The sequence below is a fragment of the Eucalyptus grandis genome, chromosome 10 (assembly GCF_016545825.1).
Source record: "Eucalyptus grandis isolate ANBG69807.140 chromosome 10, ASM1654582v1, whole genome shotgun sequence".
Lineage (NCBI taxonomy): Eukaryota > Viridiplantae > Streptophyta > Magnoliopsida > Myrtales > Myrtaceae > Eucalyptus > Eucalyptus grandis.
The window spans coordinates 1,763,290-1,783,379 of NC_052621.1; the positions used below are offsets into that span (position 1 = coordinate 1,763,290).

The 20,090-nt window shown below is 40.3% G+C and overlaps 4 protein-coding genes across 4 annotated transcripts; 1 reads left to right on the forward strand and 3 right to left on the reverse strand.

The window, feature by feature from the left end:
- Positions 1-703: 703 nt before the first annotated feature.
- Positions 704-5,341, forward strand: LOC104420981 (transmembrane protein 87B). Its single transcript, XM_010032775.3, has 5 exons — positions 704-1,060; positions 1,985-2,918; positions 3,864-3,959; positions 4,281-4,417; positions 4,823-5,341. Exons 1-5 carry the CDS (start codon positions 786-788, stop codon positions 5,004-5,006), a joined length of 1,626 nt encoding a protein of 541 aa, XP_010031077.2. The 5' UTR covers positions 704-785; the 3' UTR covers positions 5,007-5,341.
- On the reverse strand, positions 5,192-9,957 carry LOC104420982 (pentatricopeptide repeat-containing protein At2g40720). The gene is given in 3 exon segments (XM_010032777.3): positions 5,192-8,020; positions 8,023-8,501; positions 9,911-9,957. Coding segments are annotated over 3 exon segments (2,592 nt in total). The 3' UTR covers positions 5,192-5,954.
- LOC104420983 (aminoacyl tRNA synthase complex-interacting multifunctional protein 1) lies at positions 9,759-15,262 on the reverse strand. The gene is made up of 12 exons (XM_010032779.3): positions 15,111-15,262; positions 14,390-14,491; positions 13,842-14,012; positions 13,644-13,709; positions 13,320-13,385; positions 13,039-13,131; positions 12,023-12,174; positions 11,771-11,861; positions 11,611-11,679; positions 10,917-11,008; positions 10,328-10,391; positions 9,759-10,135 (listed from the first exon to the last, which is right to left on the reverse strand). The coding sequence occupies exons 1-12, from the start codon at positions 15,177-15,179 to the stop codon at positions 10,031-10,033; spliced, it is 1,140 nt and encodes a 379-aa protein (XP_010031081.2). The 5' UTR covers positions 15,180-15,262; the 3' UTR covers positions 9,759-10,030.
- Positions 15,263-15,989: 727 nt separating this feature from the next.
- LOC108955674 lies at positions 15,990-18,287 on the reverse strand. Its single transcript, XM_018863784.2, has 7 exons — positions 17,893-18,287; positions 17,660-17,801; positions 17,308-17,429; positions 17,138-17,215; positions 16,848-17,028; positions 16,590-16,714; positions 15,990-16,459 (listed from the first exon to the last, which is right to left on the reverse strand). Exons 1-7 carry the CDS (start codon positions 18,100-18,102, stop codon positions 16,067-16,069), a joined length of 1,251 nt encoding a protein of 416 aa, XP_018719329.2. The 5' UTR covers positions 18,103-18,287; the 3' UTR covers positions 15,990-16,066.
- Between the last annotated feature and the right edge of the window lie 1,803 nt (positions 18,288-20,090).

Here is a 20,090-nt window from a genome sequence, read left to right on the forward strand (position 1 = left end):
ATTAAAAAATTTAAAAAAACAAAAAAATTATACAAGTTTATCAAACGTGTTTACATTCTTTTTTATTTCGGGAACATAAATTTTGTACAGTTACCAAATGTATTCTTTTGTTAAAAAATTGTTGTCAGGAACATAAATAGCTTTTTCTATTTCGTTCCCTAAAACAATTTTTGAATAAAAACATTACTAAATGCACCCAATATTACAAAAAGAAAGAGTTGACACCACGGAAAATGTGATAAAATTATCTCAAAATAAGTTTTTGACCACCATAACACAAATTTATACATCCATGGTAATTTTTCACCAAATTAATATTTTGACTAAAACAACTTTAAATTACTACATTTGTGATAAATTCATACTTTCATAATTTTCATTAAATTTGATTAATATTTGGTACATCTGCGATAATAGAGGATAAATTTTCAAACTAAAAGATTCGTTGTCAACTCAATATTTTATCAAAAAAAAAAAAAAAAACTCAATATGTTATCGATAAAATTTAAGGAAAATTAATATGGAGTAATCTTGCACGTGCAGAAAAAAGTGATCGTTTAAGGAAAGAAGAAATAAAAAAAAAAAACCCGTTTAAACAGGAATAATATAAAAAAGGGTAGTCGAGTCAACCGATTTAAAACTTGCAGATTCGGCGGAATCTCACTTCGGAAGTCAGCTCCTCTCTCTTCTTTCATTCCCACCACATCGATCAGATCTCTCTCTCTCTCTCTCTCTCTCTCCCCGATCGCCACTTCTCCTTCTTCGCCGCCTCGCGCCGTCGTACAATGACGGCGGCCGGCCCGCGCCACCGCCGCCGCCACCTCGCGCGTCGCGAGAGCCGCGCTCGGCTCTCCGTCATCCTGGCGTGCCTCGGCTGCTTCCTCCTCGGGCCCGCCGACGCTTCGATCCACGAGTACCGGAACGAGACGTTCGCCCGCCGCTCCAACTCCTTCTTCTTCCACGGCGGCAGCGAAGGCCTCTTCGCTTCCCAGCCCCGCCCCTCCTCCGGCGGCAATCTCACCTCCGACGACGCGCCTGTCAGCGGCAGATCGTTCATCCGGTTCGTCATTGTCCTTTTTTTGTTTTTCTTGGCGGCTCGATGTTCTGCGTTCTGCTTGGTGAGCTGGCACGTTCTTTGCGGGTGATCCGGATTTTCCTCGCGGCAAAAGTGGTTCGCGGCGGCGTTTCTGCGTTTACCGGCTCAATGCTTCATCGTACGTTGGTTCGTTGCATGAGGTTGATGGTTGATTAGAGTTATCCGGAACAAAAAAATTCGTGCACGTAGTCCGGTCCGTGTGAATGATGAGTTTCAGAGGTGATATTTTAGTGGAGGACGAAGAAGAGCAAGAAAAGTAGGAATCTTTAGGAATGATGATGGCCTTCTGTCTGGCTAATGCTGACATCATGCATTGGTCCTTTTCACGTGATGGATGTTGTTCAAGATTCACCTGGAACTGTTTGCTTGGAGTTTTGGGGTGTGAGTGTGGAAGGCGGAGACGATGAGTGGACAGGGAGAGGGAGTACCAAAAAACATGCGCAAATGTGGAGAGATCTGTCCTTTTTGGCAACAAAAAAAGATAACGAAGAGCTACTAGAGATCAGAGGTTTTGGGGTTGATCTCGCATTTACTAGGATTTTCAGTAAAGCGTGCAATCATATTTTTGGCCAATGTAAAATTCGGAAGAATCACAGCTTTCAATTAGCCTTATATATGGAGGACCTGATTATCTTCATTAATAAACAGGAATTATTCACCCTTATAAATGCTTTTCAGCTAAAGCAGTAAATGCATTTTATACATCCTGTCAACTTTAACTCTGGGTAATAATTATTTCTTGCAGTTTATTTGTATTCAGATTTCTGCTCGACAATATCTTTGTTCTTTTCTCTGTTTTTGAAAGTGCCTTTGGTTGCTGATCTTACATGTAGTCCAAAGTTATAGTACGGGGTTTAAGGTACTTAATGTCAAATATGACCTGTACAGGTTCGAGTCCATCACCTTCCAAAGGACAAAGGAGTCTGCTGAGAAGAAAAATGAGATGCAGCAGAGAACTGGATTGGTTGAAGCTTTAATTGTTGATGTCAGAGATAGGGAGAGGATTGGTGGTGCTTATCTGAATTCAAGTATGATATGTTGCACTCCAGATCTCTCTAAGGATGGATACTGCAAGGTAGGGGAGGTGATCATTCATCAAGATCACAATAATCCCGATGGACCTAAACGAGTTCAGACTTTCTTTGAGGCGAAAAATGAAGAGGCTAAGATGGAGCTTCACACTGTGGAGATCAACAGAACTGGAATGTACTATCTGTACTTCATGTTTTGTGATCCAGAACTTAAGGACTTGTCAGTCAGTGGAACGACTGTTTGGAAGAACCCAGAGGGTTATCTACCTGGAAAGATTACTCCCCTGATGACATTTTTCGGCCTCATGTCTTGGGCGTACCTGGTTTTGGGTCTTGTCTGGTTTCTCCAGTTTGTGAAGCACTGGAAAGACGTAATAAAACTTCACTATCAGATAACGGCTGTAATTGGTCTAGGGATGTGTGAAATGGCCTTCTGGTACTTCGAATACGCAAACTTCAATTCCACTGGATACAGACCTATGGGAGTCACTTTATGGGCAGTAACTTTTAGTGCTGTCAAGAAGACTGTTTCCCGTATGCTACTTTTAGTGGTCTCAATGGGATATGGTGTTGTGAAGCCAACCCTTGGTAGCATAACCCCTAAAGTACTGGTCCTTGGCATTGCATACCTTGTGGCTTCAGAAGCTCTTGAGCTTTACGAACATTTGGGAAACATAAATGACTTTGCTGGAAGAGCAAGGATTTTCCTGGTGCTACCAGTCGCTCTTTTGGATGCCTGCTTTATTCTTTGGATCTTCTCTTCATTATCTCAAACTCTTGAAAAGCTTCAGGTAAGTTATATACATCATGTTCTCCTCCAATCACTAGTTCTGGCAAGCCCTCGCATGCAATAAGTAGGCATCCGTTGAATAAAATCAATTAGTTTCTAATTTGAGCAAGATTATTCTGGACTTGTATGCATAAGAAGTATGTTGTTAGTCTGTAGGTTCCCCATGAAGTGTTCATACGTGTGCATGTTATATTTAATCGGTAATTAATTGGCCTTTTATTCGACTCCTGAGTTAATTATTTTGTAGACAAATGCATTCACCACGAGTATATAAAATGCATTTTATATACATGATTATACATATTTATTTTTGTCAAGTCTCACATAGTGATACCAATGACATCAATCCTTGTTATTTTGAGGTCATCTACATTTTGCATGCTTCGCAGACCTGGTCTAAGTGGCTACTTGGCCGGCTGGACTCTAAAACCGCCTCTTAGCTGAACAATTGACTGTGATTCCTAGTATGTCAAAATAGCAGTAGCAATGTTGATAACGTATGATATGCCAAATTCTATGAATATTAGAGATAGATGTGAGCTGTGATTGCGCCCAGTCTGGATTATATCCTTCTGAGTATCCTTCTTGGGAGCAAGAAAAGTTTGTGGTTTCTTGGCTAGGTCGTGATTGTCCCACTTCGTAGAAATGTGGTCAAATAATAGCGCCACAATTTAATCATGCAAGAATTTAAGTTATGAACATCATTTTCTAGGCCCACTATTTTCACATGCGTTTACCTCAATTTTACCAACTATTTTTGCTATGACGCACTTGATAGAACTTGGTTAGGTGGTTTACTTCCCAAAGTGGATATATCTTAATAAATTTTCTGGAACCGGTGAAGTTCATTTATACACTGCATGCATTATATTAAATTGTCTTTTTTTTCCTCCCAATTTCGAGAACTAATTCAGATATTGTATTGTTTTATCACTTTGGAGGACAGATCAGAAGAAGCGTGGCCAAACTTGGGCTTTATCGCAAGTTTACTAATTGCCTTGCAGTTTCAGTGCTTCTCTCTATCGCTTGGATTGGCTATGAGGTTTCTTTTATTTCTCTTTCCAACTTTGGTTCTAGAGGCTTGTCTGCTGAATTTGTATTTTCCCTCTACTCCTTTTCCTTTATGCATTCAGTAGACGTTTGATTTTGCCTTTTTTAGCAAATGCTTTGATAATTTTCTGTGCTTGACGTTTTCCTTAGCTCAATTATTTCTGCTGAAAACAAAGTCCTTTGTTCTTGCTTGAATAATAATGCCATTACTCATACATGATCGAAGCTGATAGTTTGTTGCTGTTCCTCTATTTCTTATCAAGCAGACTGATTGACTGATTGATTTTCTTGTTCCTGACACGATTTTTGACAGCTGTATTATAATGCAAATGATCCTTTGAGTGAACTGTGGCGAAGTGCTTGGATTATCCCTGCTTTCTGGATTTTGCTTGCATATATTCTCTTGGTGGTGATATGCGTCCTCTGGGGTCCATCGAACAACCCAACTAGGTACTCCCAGAAACTTGATTCCTATCCTTTAGATGCTGCTACTTTATCTGGGAGTATTCTCTTCGATTTTAAGTCTCATAAAGCTCTAAACTTCCACACATGCGTATGATTGGATCATTTTGGTCATTATATATTGAAATTTAGGAGGCATCCAGTAGGGTCTTTGGTCTACCAAAACTAAACTAAACTAAACTAGTTGCATTGTGTTGTTATTGTTATGTTTGGAAACTGATTAAACAAACGTTCCATGCCTACTTATTGGGATTCTTGAAAAGGGGCCGGACTTGGAACATCTAAAGCAACGAGATTTCAGAATTTTATTTAACGCAATGCCAATCTTGCACTTCTCTGCCCCTCATACAGTGAGGCATGTCATTGCCGTTTAACCTTGTGCTGATTTTACAGATATGCCTTCTCCGAGGAGCCTGGGAATGACATAGAAGAGGAGAGTGTCTTGCTTGCTAGTAGAGGAGTTATGGTGGCTTCTGAGGTAGCTACCAAGTTGGAAAGAAAGGATAGGAAGCTGCCGCTTCCAGCTGAGCATCATGTATTTAGCATCGGGGAAGCAGTTGAAGACAAGAGAGAATAACAGCTCTATCTCATCCTGCAATCTGTTACTGGTCACTGGTGCAGTTCACAACTCTGCCAGAAACTAACCTTTGACAGTGTATACTTCTTCGATTATTTATTTTTTCCCATAGAAAGTGCTAATAACGAGAAGAATTAGAATAAAGTTCACAAAGCCATATGACAGGGGGAGGGTAGCAGGAGGAGGATCTAAATTATTAGGCGGTTTGATGTAAAACCATCAGGCAGATGAATGGAAGTCGCTGATATCTGAGGTGTAAATACAATAAACTTTACAAAGCAAAAGTATTCTTCTGAGATATTATGTTATAAAAGGCCGCAAAATGTTTCATTGAACTTGTATCTCTCAGTGGATGGGCTTCATTTCGCTAAGCTGTTGATACTCGAATTTGGGCCGCCACATTGGCCAGGATTGTGTTGGTAACTTCTTTTATCCTCTTGCCTATACTGACTGCAGGATAAACCCACGAATGGCACACTGACTAGTCTGAAGATGAACCGCTCCTCATGAAATAGAACATGCTGATATTTTAATCAAAGAACTGGGACTTCTTTGGTTCAAGACTTGTCGATGTTATGTGCTTGATCAGCCAGCACCAGCAGGTCTTGACATCTCAAGAGAAAACCCAGGTTCTAACACTTCCCATGTTCCCTCTCAGGTCTACCACGCTAGAGCTAATTTGACACCTGCATTTCCCAGAGCTTCAAATGGGTCTTGACCGATGTGAACATCTCAGCAATTTCTGGTATCAATTTACTTCCGAAATCAAATCGGGCTGAATCCAAATACTATTGTATCAACACAATAACTCCAAAATTAATTTCACGGCACTTTCTGAGTGACAATGCACCTATCATTAGGTGGTCTGAGGACTGCTTTTTCTTTGTTTCTTGGAGCTCAGTCACCCACATCTCTCAAAACATGGGTTCTCCCTCATTCCCACAGACACTAGAAAGCCTCGATGCAATCATCCAAAACTATCTTCCCCATGTTCTTATTTAAGTTAGTCACTGTATTGCAAATATCGCCAGTACTTTGGGTGGACAAACCTCCCGAGTAGAACACATCGACTCTATCCCTCAACTCAATCCAACTGCAACCAGGGCTCTTCCTCAAACCCTTCTCTTTCATGGAAGCCCGCAATTGCACTGCCCGATCCTGCAACTCAGCTTCTCCATAAAGATTCAACAACTGAACATAATTGCTTCCTGTGTCTGGTTCGATCCTCAACAAGTTGGAAGCTGCCACTTCCCCAAGCTCAACATTTTTGTGGATTCGACATGCAGACAACAAACAGAGCCAAACGCTTCTATCAGGTACCATGGACATGCTTTCTATGAAATGATAAGCATCGTGCAAGTGTCCAGCTCGGCCAAGGAGATCGACAATGTTAACATAATCCTCTATTTCGGGCTCGACATGACACCCCTCTTTCATCAAGTCAAAAAGTCTCAGGCCTTCCTCAACCAAACCAGAATGCCTACAAGATGAGATCAATGACCTGAACGTTACTTTATCAGGATCTATGCCTAAGATTCTCATTTCGTCAAATAGTTGGATGGATTTAAGGTAGTTCCCATTATATCCGTAACCAGATATCATCGAGTTCCATGTCACCAGATTCCTTTGTGGCATTTTTTGAAAGATCTGCTCAGCATAGTTGATGCATCCAGATTTGATATACATATCCATCAGTCCGTTCTCCACTTGAAGATCCCACAGAATTTCCTGTCTTACCAGATATCCATGGACAGTTTTCCCTTTAAGCAATGATGCTAAAGATGAAATTGCAGCAAGTACAGTTGTGATGGACACAGAATCTGGTTTTTGACCTTGCTGCGCAATTTGAGAAAAAAGATCAATTGAGAGTTCGGGGAGATTGTTTCGGCTATAGCACGACATCATGGAATTCCAAGTTACAAGGTTCTTATGCAGCATATTAGCAAATAAAACTGATGCTGTATCTGGCAAACCACATTTTGAGTACATATCAATAAGAGAACTTGCTACAAAGGTATCAGATTCCAGTCCACTCCTTATCACTGATCCATGAATGGCTTTACCCAGAGAGATTTTCTCCAGCCCTGCACCAGCATCAATTACACTTGCCATAATATTTGAATCCGGTTTGATCCCATCATTTTTCATTTCTTTATATAAATCAAGAGCCTCCTTATACTTCCCATTTTGGCAAAAACCTGATATCATGGAACCCCATGCTACCATATCCCTCTCTGTCATGCAAGAAAAAACCAAATTAGCATCTTCAATGTTTCCACACTTGGAGTACATAGTCAGCAGCGAACTCTGTGTAGCAACATTCTTTTGTATCGGTCGCTTGCTCAAGTATGCATGGACCGATCTTCCAAAATTAAGAAGCAGAGCCATACTACAGGAAATTAAAATGTTTGACAATGTGATGGAATCTGACTTTGTACCACTGGCTCTCATCTGGTTATAAACTTCGATAGCATCATTGACGCAGCCATTACTGACATAAGCTGAGATCATAGCATTCCATGACTCAATTTCTCTCTCTAACTGAGAGAAAAGACATTGTGCATCTTGAACTGATCCACACTTTGCATACATAGTTAAAGTAGCAGTAGAGACATAGGGATCATTGAGAAAACCCATCTTAATCACGTCACAATGGACTTGTCTACCAAAACACACGTCTTCACCACAGCAACAAGCACTTAAAGCACTAGAAAATGTTGCTGATACGAGGTCCACATTCTCATTCTTTGCTAAGGAATAGAGTCTCAAGCTATACTCCCACAAGTTATTCTCAATTAGCCTACTAATCAATACATTCCATGCTACTACATTGCTGCTGTCCACCAGATTATCAAACAAAATGAACGCATCCCTCAGTCTCCTACAACTAGAGTACATATCAATCAAAGCAGTTTCTAAGTAAGGGTCACCATTGAACATGTTCCTGACAACATAGCCATGAATTTGCTTCACCTGCAAAGATCCCAAATGACCATCAAAACACCTAACAGAATGGAAAGAGAATACTCATCAGGTCTTACACCCAACAGCTGCATTTGACCAAATTTATGTACACCCTCCTCAAGACGGCCATATCTAAAGTACCCATCAATTAAAGAGTTCCAGATCGTGACGTCCTGAATCAATGCTTGACTCTCTGTCAATTCATCGAACACCCTGACGGCATAATCTAAAGACCCACATTTCACGTACATGTTGATGAGCGAATTTGCTATGTACAAATCATTCTGCAGACCCAAAGCAAGAACGGAAGAATGAATAGTCTTTCCAGAGCAAAGATTGGAAAGAGAAGCGCAGGCTTTGAGAAGGGAAGGGAAGGTGAATTTGGTGGCATTTACTGGCGAATACAACTTCAGGGCCTCTGTGTACTGGGACTGTTGGACTAAAGATTTGATCTTGGAATTGACGAAGGACGTTGAAAGATGTGATTGACGCAAAAAGGACGTTGTCAAAGATGTGATCAATGAATAAGATCTTGGGAAAGAAAAAAAAGTCGTTTTCAATTTAGGGCGCGTTTGGGGCAAAAAAGAATGAGTTGAGTTGCATGTAAAGCACGAAACATGTTTGGTAAATTTGGATAATTTTTTATTTCTTTTTTTTTTTTCTATTTTTTTTCTTATTTTCCTTTTTTTCTTTTCACTCTAACTGCATTCAATCAAAAGCGAAGCAGAAGCAGGTTATGAGATACCATCTTGGGAAAGGCCAAAAGAAAGAAGAAAAAAATAAGTCGTTTTCAGTAGAAACACAAAATTTGTGTTTCTCGTTTTGTTTTTTTTTGTTCCTAGGAACAAAAGAACAAAAAACAGAAAAATTGTTTAAAAACAAAAAAAAAAAGAATACAACCAAACGGGGCCTTACTTGTGAGGTCAACGACCTACAGAGAAAATAATGTCTTCACCCGAAAAGACAGAAGGTGGTCGTGCTCAGATTTATTGCTGCTAATGATATCCAGAAAATACTTTTTTTCTTTTTTGGTCGACATGTTAAGAGAGAACTCTTGATTCTATAACAATAGGAATCCCAAACAATATGATACATTTCCTTTTCTCAAACCAGGTAGATGAAAAACTCAAACCGAGTGCATGTTTTATCTCTCAAATTATGTAGAGATATCTTTCTTTTCTCATTTCGGTATAAAAAGAGGCTATTTATAATAATAAAAAGGGAAAAGGATAATCATGCTAGTAGATTTAAAATTTATAGAGAAATCACAATTAAGTCTTAAAATGTAATTAAGAACTAAAACTTGTAATAAAAAGTGTACTCAAATCTTTTTATTAGCTCTATCCAATTTGAAAGATGAAAAATGCTGATATAGCATTTTTTTAATGTCTCTCGAGGTCACATGGAGCAAATCCTGCAGTGCTATATTGAGAGACTCTACGGGGCCAAAACAAAAAATCATATTGGGCTAAGCATGAGCCAAACCCAAGCCATAATATAACTCAGTTGATGTGCAGATTTTACTCGAGCAGGTATGATCAATCGCAGATTTGTGATTTGTGAACAACACTGATTTGAAGTTCAAGCTACTTGGTTCCTACATTTCAACTCATCTTTCCGAGAATATAGCATGTCGGATCCATATAAATCTCATCATAGTGAATATGAGCAGAGCCCATTGCCGTCGACAGAGAGAGAGAGAGAGAGAGAGGCAGAGAAAGTTCAAGAGGTAACGAAGTCTCCTCAATTTGCAGGGGAGATAGAAGAAGACCATCACCATCACAGGCATTTCCACCAATACAGCATTTTTGTTTTTTTTGGGTAAGGCCAATACAGCATTTTTGTTGACTCTTGAATTTCCGAATAATGTATTAAGAGCGAGATGTCCCAAAAACTTGCGTGTCAGATCCCATTGATGAGAGTTTTGAGTGACATTATACATGACAATTTCTGCTGATGGAGCCACGCACATACAAAGATGATCCATTTTCTTAGAAAGTTTTGAGGTGAAGTTGAATGTGGGATCAAAATTGAGAAAAGATCCACTTCATCGGCACAGCTCATTTGATGCTCGCCTTAGGAATGGAAGAAACACATGGTCCACCAGAAGTCATAAACGGTACACCCTTGAACGTAGCGACACCTTTCTCATCAGTAAACAGATGCTGCACCATAAACACAGTTCGCAATTACAATACCACAGAAGCCATAAATAATTCTTTTGGTGAACACAGAAGCCATACGGTATGAAGGAGGAGGAGGAGGAGACAAAAAGTGGATCACCCAGAGCAATCTAAAAATTCAAGCTGAAAAAGTCCTGATTGAGAAGAGGATAAACTAACAGTTAGAAAAAATACCGGTGTTATCTTCTCCAACTGCTTCTTCTTAGGGTTCAGAACTTCTTCTGGCTTTCCATCAATCCTAAAAAGAGAACCAGCAATGGCATATGAGCAAAAGGAACCAAAAGGTTGACGCTTAAGATCTATACCAATATTTTAGTTGAAAAGTGTGTTTTATCAAATATGTTCCAAGCCAATGTTCAATCAACGAAGTTGGAAGTAGAAGATTGATCGAATGGGAAGTGCTTTCAAGAGAAATAACAATTGCTATCTAGATGTCACACACCAAATCCTATTGCCAACTAAACTGTCTACAGAATGGCTTTTCAAATGTGTCTGCATACGTGGATGCCATGCACGCACACACCACATAGATTGATCAATCTCAGGTGATTGATGATGTATGAGCGCTTGCAAAGTAAGAAGTGCTTTCACACTGTGAATAGTAAAGTACACTTTGGAGTAGGCTTTAATCAGGCATGCCCTTAATTTTTCAAAATTTCCCAAAAGCAGGTAGTTTGGTGATGTGCATATGCTTCCACAAAAGGCAATCGGCAACAGGAGGTGTTCAGGTAAGTAAATCTCAGACAAAGTTTTCCAGGCTCACCCAGAAAATGAGACCTGCTCCCCAATTTTGGCCCCCTCTGGAGGAAGCAAAGGTTCAACAACTGAGTGATCTTCATTAGAAGCACAGAGCACCTGAAAGATGAAAAATTGAAATCAAATTTTGTGGATAATTGTCTCACAAGTGAACTTCATAAGTTGCAAACTATAAGAATTTCTGGGCAAGTGGGTGATTATCAAATCACAGAGACTATGGTGACACATAACATACAATCACATGAAGAAGCAGCATGAAGAAACAACTTCATCCTGCTACAGAAGTTAAGGGCTACTACCTGATCAATAGTCTCACCAGCAGTCAGCTTATGCAGAAGCAAAACTACAAAGCTTAGACTCAAAACTGAACCACCAAAAACTGGAATTCATGCAAACACAATAGGCTAGGGACGAACTGAAATATCTTTAATGGATCCACTGATGCAACAATGCCATCGCCACTGGTTAAGAGATGATAAATAATGAAACCAACAATTCTCACCATGACGCTATTGAAATTCTAGCCACACACATGTCAATTTTGTCTAATCCAAGCTAGAAAGTACTTTTGGAGGAGCAAAGAACTTCTAGTATGTTTTTCCATTTGCGGCTTTCCACAAAATATATTTTTCTTAAACAGGGAAGCTCGATGAATGAAGAGAATTCACTGATATTTAAAGAGATGAGAGCAGAAGACATACCAGGCCTTCAGACATAACATCTCTGAGCTTTCCCGGTTTTACATTTGTAATAAGCACGACACGCCGGTTCTACAAGTAAGAAAGAGAGAAAATTGATTGCTTCCAAAAAGTTTATTAAACTGCTCCTTACTTTAGTGAGGCAATGAGGTAATTACAATACCGTCAACTCATCTGGACTGCAATATTTGGCCAAACCACTAACAACTTGCCTCAATTTAGCCTCTCCAACATCAATTTCTTCAACAAGTAAACTGCACCACCAAATCAAGAAAGGAACAAAAATCAATCTCTGCACTTTGCATGACTATCATATCAGAATCAAAAGTTTACAAGACAAGGCAGAACAGAAGACCATGATTAACAAAAGCTTGCGCTTTTGGGAGGGCAGTGAGAGGGTATCTCAAAAACACACCTATCAGCAGATGGATGCTTCCATGCTTTCCTAATGAGGCCAACCCGTATATTGAGCAAGCTCACATCAATTTCTTTGTCTTTTTCAGCAGGTTCCTTTCCTGGCGCTTTCTTGCTTTCTTGATTAGCTTGACCAGCTACCTTGCCCTTTTTCTGATAGTTTTGACAAACAGAAGTAAAAAAGTTAATTCATGGCAAACAAGCAGTATGCTCAAAAAAGATCTTGCTCAATTGTGTGCAATGTGGCTCATTTCCTAGATAACGTCTTCTGTCTTTACTATTGTTTGTGCCCATCAAATTTGGGCATTGAACACAAGTCTTTGTACTGAACATAGTGAATATTTTTCTAAGACTATATTCATATTTTTTATGAAAATTCCTCGTGATCATGGCCTTTATGACATGACAACTCTGTAAGAATAAAGAGAGTTGCAAAAATTCCCTAAAGCTGCCCTACAGCTGACACAAGCAATCTTAACACCCTTTTCTGTTACCCACAAGAGGAATGATGCGCTCCTGTTAAATTAAATATTGAAAATAAAATGGCATTGATAAGTACCTTTAAATTGTCTTCAAACTTTCTTGGTTGTGTTTTTTCAGTTGGGTGGGCCTCAGAGCCACAACTTATAGACTTTCGACATAAGGACTAGAAGCAAGTAGATAGAAAGATGGTTTATCAAGCTTCCCACCTATAGCTAATGTTGTGCAGTAACAAGCCTTCTCTAATTTTATAACTATGAAAAAGATAAAAATAGTCATTCAAAAAATTAGCAAAGCTCTAAATGGAAAAACTATATTTTTCAAAGAATTAAGGTGTTCAATTAAATTACCAACAGTGAATTATGATCAAATTACAAAACTCAAAAACCATGCTTCAATAAGTGAGCACGTGTGCAATCCTCGTAAAGCAAGAGAGTCAAGTACATCCATGGTATAATTATAAAGGAGAAAAGTGAATGAAAAGCATAAAAAAGCACAACTGCAATGGAAGAAATCCATTACTTAAGAAAAACATACATCACTTTTCTTTGTATTTGAGTCTGCTTCTGACTTATCTGCAGTCTTTTTTGTTTTCGGATCCTCATCTGACTTAGCTACGATTTTGGGCTCCTGCCATCCAAAATCAAGCAATCAATTGACAATCACATTGCATTACATAATGCCAGCATATCCTACCCATTAAATCGAAAGCAAAGACAGGATGATGTCAAGCCATTAGCACTCTAATACAATATATGGTCTTAAACTCCACCTCACCATAAGTCGCAGACAATTAAACACATAAAAGCAGAAATTACCGGAGGTGCAAATACTGCCTTCTCCAAGGTGATCTTTTCAAAAGATTCCCCAAATTCCTCCTTGTGCTGTAAGAATGAAGTATAAGAGCATAAATACTGTAATTCAGAACAGAAGTACTATGTTGATAATGGATTAAAAGGGGCAGGAACCACCAGTCTGATGGGCACCACAGGCCCAAGCCTGATACTGAATTAGATTCAATCAACCATTCATAGCAAACATGCTGAAAATATATTTATATTAGGAAGCAAAAAAAAAAAAAAAAAAAATGAGACTGAGGAATGGAACCGTTATTATGAAAAGTCAATGTCTTCAAACCACACCTGGATGTAATCAAACCATCTCATAAGATGTGGCAACTTTTGCCTGTCCGTATTTGAAAGGCCAACCTGGGAACAAGGAAACAGTAAGAGACCATCCGGCTTCATGTTCAGATTGGTACTAGGCCATGAAGCCTTACAAGTATTCAATTTTTGGAGAAACAGCATGCTGTACACTTTTAAACAATGAGTACTGCGTACCACAGAAGAATGAATTGTTGAGAAAACAATAATATCAGCTTCAGAGGGTGTGACTCCATTTCCCAAGAGGACTGATTTTGTGACCAACTCTTCATTCAATTTGTTGAGGGCATCAATGGATGACTCGGTATTCACAGGGAAGCTCTCAGAAAATTCTATCCACTTTGTCACCTACAACCAGAAATTGTGCTTCTGAACCCATAGGCGGAGAAAATCCTAAGATATTTGAAAAAAAAAAGGGACACCAAATTGGTAGCATCATCATGCGCAAGATAGAATATTAAAATTAAGTTTGCTTTTAATTTTTCTCTGGTCAGCTAAACCTTTCTTGTGTAGTATGTGGTACACTTGGGTACCATCTTCTATATGGGACAGCAAACCTCATTGCCATTCCTTGTATTTTTCTTTTCACCTTGAAAAAGAAGATACGCAGAAGTGGAACCTCCAAGCACTGACATTTATCTTTACTCCAGGCATGTTTCCCTCAGATTGATGAATTATTTCCTACTGCCGAGTAGGATTTCGTAAAACAAGACAACTAAATTTACCTCTTCATGGTGATCCGCAGAAGCCTTGTTTGTGGATGACTTCAAGATGTCCGAAAGCAAGCTCTTAATATCGTGTTCGCCAGCCTTACTTAAGAAGGCCGCCTGCAAAAACCGATCTTTCAAACTTAGAAGCTAAAATGGCCATGAAAAATCAATGAACTTAGACAAAAAAAAGAAGCTGCAGGATCATTTTTCTAAAGAATGGACATGATTAACTTAAATGGTCTACAAAAGTGCAACTAGACGATTTCATCACGCCGCATTTGCTCAACAAGTGCCCTTTCTATATTCGATCAAAGTGAAAAATCGAGCTCCAGATAGGAACCGCGCAAGCATGAGGTGCGAGTCGATAGAGCAATCCAAAAAGCCACGACTATTCCAAGATCGAGCGCCACTAAAAGCCAGCCCATGGAACGACGGAACCCGAAAATCCTCAACAAATGCGACACGAAAGGCAACCGTTCCCGCGATAGGACGAGCACCTTCCACCTAGAAAAGCCGCCGACCATCACTCCACTCCCCCGTTAAGGTGATCCCAACGCTGTTCACATGCTCAGGGCGCCCCCCCAAAGAGCAAGCGATTACGAAATGCCTCCGCGTCGGCGGCGATCGGAACAGACGCGCATTCGCCCCGGCCTCGCGCGAAAAAGAGAGAGGGAGAGGGAGGCGCGTGGACAGAGAATCGAATCGGTCTCGATCGAACAAGGATCGAGGAGCTTACGGGATCAGAGGAGAAGCGTTTGCAGAGCGCAGACACCATCGCCTGCTTCGCGCCGAGACTCGCGGCCATTGATGTCGTCGGATGTCGTCTTCGTCTTCTTCTTCTTCTTCTTCTGCAAATTCTATAAAATCCAAATTTACAGAAATGGAAGATCGAGCTGTGTCGTGGACTCTCAAATTGATGAGTAGGGTTTATGGGGTTTGGCAAGCAATGGGCTTTTCGATGAAAGCCCAAATTGATTTGGGCTTTTCGATGAAAGCCTGAATAGATTCGTTGCGGCCCATGGGCGATGTTAATTTGCATGATTCTAAGGAACCTTCCCTTTTTTCTTGTAGTTTGGCTTGAGTTTAATGAAATGATATATTTGTTTCGATCCAAAAAAGAAGAAGAAAAAAGTCATGAAAAAATAGAAATTTTCCAATTTGAATTTCTTAAAATATATGCCTCTTTATATTTTCATAATATCTTGTAAGTCGTTACTTCTATTTTCCATTAGGGCCTTGGGACACTTATCAACAAAGACACACTTCATGTATTGTGTCGTCACTGCAAGTAGATCATGAACGACCTTTTAGCATCGGATCGCTTTCAACAATAGCGCGTCACGCGAGATTATTTACATAGATAGGTCAAGTTACTTTAATAAACCCATTTAGCAATTCAATAAAGTATGTTGATGAGGTCACTAAAAGCTGCTAATGAAATTCTTATAATGACGTCTATTATTTAACCTCGTCGGCCTACATCGCAATGCAACTTTAAATTGTTTATCTTCTCGACCCTAAAAATCTCGGTCATACCCGTATATGCTACTTGAATATGGATTGTATGAAGAAAAAAAAAATCCGGAACCAAGAATATTAAAACCCCCCATTCGAATTTTGTAAAACCCAGAGCATGGACCAAAGTCATGATCATTAGGACATAATTAACAAAGCTAGTAACAATCATGGCCACTAATCAGCTTTAAAGCTATTTACATGGAGATTCCCTTTCTGCACGCTCCCTGGTGACTTCACTGCCTTCTCTTCATCCCAATCCTCATCGCCCCAGCTCTGATCCCAGCCTTCTCCTGCTGTTTCGACTGTTCTTCCTGTGGTGGAGTTCGTTCTCACCGTGCCCATCTGGAGCTGCTCGTAACCCCTGTCCGTGGCCGGCGCCCCCTGCAGCTTCCAATACACCAACGCCGCCGCCAGAATTACCACTCCCGAAGCGAAAAGAGCGGCGCATGCAGAAGAAGAGAACCGCTTTGGAGAGTTGCTTTCTGAGACCACGTCGACCACGCAATTCCATTCTCCAGCACTGAGTTGTATTGAAGTACTTGCACCAACTTCGTCTGTCACGTTTACCTAATATGCAAATCATAAGAATATGGCACATCAGGAGAAGAGCCTGCCTGATGCTCAAGTGTGCGCCGGGGGTTCATGCCGTATCGGATTGAAGTTTTCAAGAAGAGAATGTGAAGCCGTCAGAGCTTACCGTCTCCCACTGTCGGTAAGGTAAATCAACCGGGACGAGACTGATACTGGCCGGTAACAAGGTGATGTTCACCGTCAGAGGAATCTCCCCACCATTCTGGACTAAAAGTAAAGTTTCCATTGTAGCTGCAATAAACAGAAACAATAGAGTGTTTTGAGCATCTCCTCGACAATTTAGGCATAATAAAATCTAGATCAAGTTCAGGCCTATAATGTCACACTGAGATCAAGATGAGAAGTGCAGAGAACTATTTCGTACCGTTGCGATTGTAATGGAGGCAGGCAGTCAAGTTCTTTGCTAGGCAACTCTTGGACGGTGCCAAGCACTTTCTGACATCAGCAACAGTGGATGCATTCGAAGCCGGTGGATTATCGGGGACGTGGGAGATCCCTTTATCTGATCCCGACGTAATTGAAGGGGGAGAAGGCGAAGGAAAGACCTGGCGTTGACAGAAACACTCCGAATCAAACAATCACACTCCCTTCCAAAACCAAAACCGAATTCAATGCTCGAGGCATTGCTGATAGGAGAAAATAGCATGTTTATACCGCGTGCACGACGCAAACCCCTTCTCCTCCATCCAACATGATTGAAGAACTTCCTCCGACATACGCGGTGATATTAACCTGAAACAAATCACAGTATTTCATTATATCATAACGAAGATAGCAACTTGACAATCACACAAGGCATGGAGAAGGTACAGGAGCTCGCTCGCCTTCTTTTGTTTCGCTGCTTGAATATCATCGATAGTGATATTGTTAGCAGGCGAGAAGCTCACGTTCACTTCCAGAGGAGTCACTCCGCCGTTCCGGATTACAAGAAATGTTCCGTTCATCCCTGCAAATGAAAGGATCAGCTGAATCATATCCTTTGCCCATAAATTTTCAGAGTCTCCAACTTCTATAATGACGATGCCGATGGCTGAGCAATGGTTCGCTTAAGTGATCGACTCGTTTCGCCACATATCGATTCTGGTCAGAACAAAATCCACAAGAGAGGCTTGAGAGCATTGTTGAGTACTGAAATTAATCTGCAGAGAGAGAAGTTAGGCCTCCTTTTCATTTTACCATTTTCGACACATGCGGTCCAGTTCTTCCCTTCACAAGCCCCGGACGGCGGCCCCAGCGAACAGTTCTCACCATCACCGCTCGACTCCAACATCTGCCGGGCCACCTCGGAGCTCGGTGTATCCAAGCCAGCTTGTGAAACCTGCTTTCGCGATGCCATTCGATCCTCGATCAAAAAAGGACTTGATCAAGAAGGAGCAGACAAAGAAAAACAAGAAAGGCAAATTATATACAGCCACTTTGATTCCTTCCCCTCCGGGAAGCTTTCTGGAAGAGCCATTCCATGAGCCGAGAGACGCGCTGCCCCGTCGCCACAGAATCACGACCAACAACAGCGCCACGAGGATCCGATAACGCTGCAGCTTCTTGGAGCGCATGATTCGGCGACCGTATCGTCTCAGGAAGAACCTCGCCTTGGACGCTGAAACAGAAGACAAACCCATGAAGAAGACCTTCCTCCGTCTCTGCTAAAAAGGGGCGTTTCCGCAGTGTCGCAGAGCGCTTCCCTTTCGGAGCCGGTCGCCATGGGGGAGCCGGCAGATATTGCATCGTAGCGTCCGAACGGGGGGGGACCCGACAAAGGGTTGACTCTTGACATTTTTGCAGGAGCATCGAATTCTACGGTGAAGTCCGTGAGAAACGGAGAATGAAGGTGCACTTTTTGGATGTACGTGAGATGTCGGGTACGATAATGCAGTCGACAAAAGAAAATTCTAAGTTACTAGAGCAGGGTGCAAGCTGAATTTCCACGTCTTAACTTCTCTCGTGGCGTGAAAATCGGTTGGACAACCAAAGCCTTGAGCGGCCCAACCCGATGAATGGGTGAAATGGGGCATGGAGAATTGAACTCGAGATCTCTGACTGTGTTATCAAAGTATATCACAAATTTACTTTTATAACTTAAGCTTCTAGTAAAACGTCTCAACATAATATTATAAATGGAGACTTTGAATTCAAATATTTTCAGAATCATATTTAAGTCCCCGATTATATATTTTCATGTTTTGGTTTTAGGATGAAGCCTAGTCTAAACATGAAGAAGGGTGTTTGAGTGTACAAATATAATCCATGTTCTTTTTTGACAACTTAGGGAATACTTTAATACCTGATTTCATATGCAAATCGGACTGAGAACGGCACGTGAAATTGATGCACCATGAGCCTCTCTCATCCTAAAAAGCCTAGGGTGGAATTTGGCTCTAATACCTTGTTAACATACCAAAACTAAAAGTTTAGATTTTTAGAACTTAGTTGTAATATTGCAAAATTTCGCCAAAACCAACCAGAATCTAATGCATGTTGACTCAATTATGTGTTAACATACTAGATTTGAATTAGAAGCATCGCACATTGCAATTTTGGATTCCCTTTTTTAGCAGAAAATCTTGCCTCACATGTCACAAGCATTGGATTGCATTAGACGGGAGTAGAAAAATTGGATGGTTTGTACATAAACAGACACCCCTCCATGGCTTTGCCTAGGCAACTTTCCATGCTCGCATCTCTTGCAAAAGCAAGACTTGTACGGAGGATAGGTTACTTTTACGATCATATTTTATAATAATAATAATACTTTTTTATCACCAATTCAAAAAATATATATTCTAAAAAAAAAATACTCATGATGGATTCGCAGGAAAAGGTAAGGGTATTATTAGCCCCATCTCCTGCCGGGGTGCGTTGCGGTCATTTTTTTATGGAGAAAAATTCCCCAATTCAGCGCGTCGCCTCAGCGGGGCACGATTTCCCGGCCTCCAAGTCCATCTGTACGCCTAATAAGGAAGATATTTTCATTTTCAATGCATTAACTACATATATACCAAACATAGCAATTTCATTTACTCGGATATTTATTAACAAGATGTTTTCAATATTAAAATGTGCTTCAACACACATTTATAGAAAGGCTCATTCTATTGGACTATAAAGATGAGTATATTCTAAGTGAACGTTCTCATATTAGAATTAGGAACCACCCATTAAGGACTATTAAAACTGAAAACTGCAAGTTGGTTCCATGAATCCACCTAAAAATCGAATCATCGGCTCAGTTCAATTTGTTTCCAAGTGGGTCCATGAAATCAATCACATCAAATTTCATGCACTCAGTACAACACTTTCCGACAAGTCAAAGTAAAGCAAAAAAATAAAGAACTCCCATCTTCTCAATTGCAAGATTAGTAGAAAAATTAGACTCATATTAATAATTGAGAGCTGACATCGTGAGTTGATGGGAGTTAAACTTAAGAGTCAAGGCCATGAGTGAGAAATAGAAAGATGACTTATATGTGATAAGAGTGGAATAAGGCAAATACTCGGTTAATGGATGTTGAATTTCATATTAAAGATTTTCGGAGGTTTTTATTTGATTAGAAATTATTCTTAAAAAATTAAATGTATATTTTTTTTTATATATTTGGTCTGGTCCTTA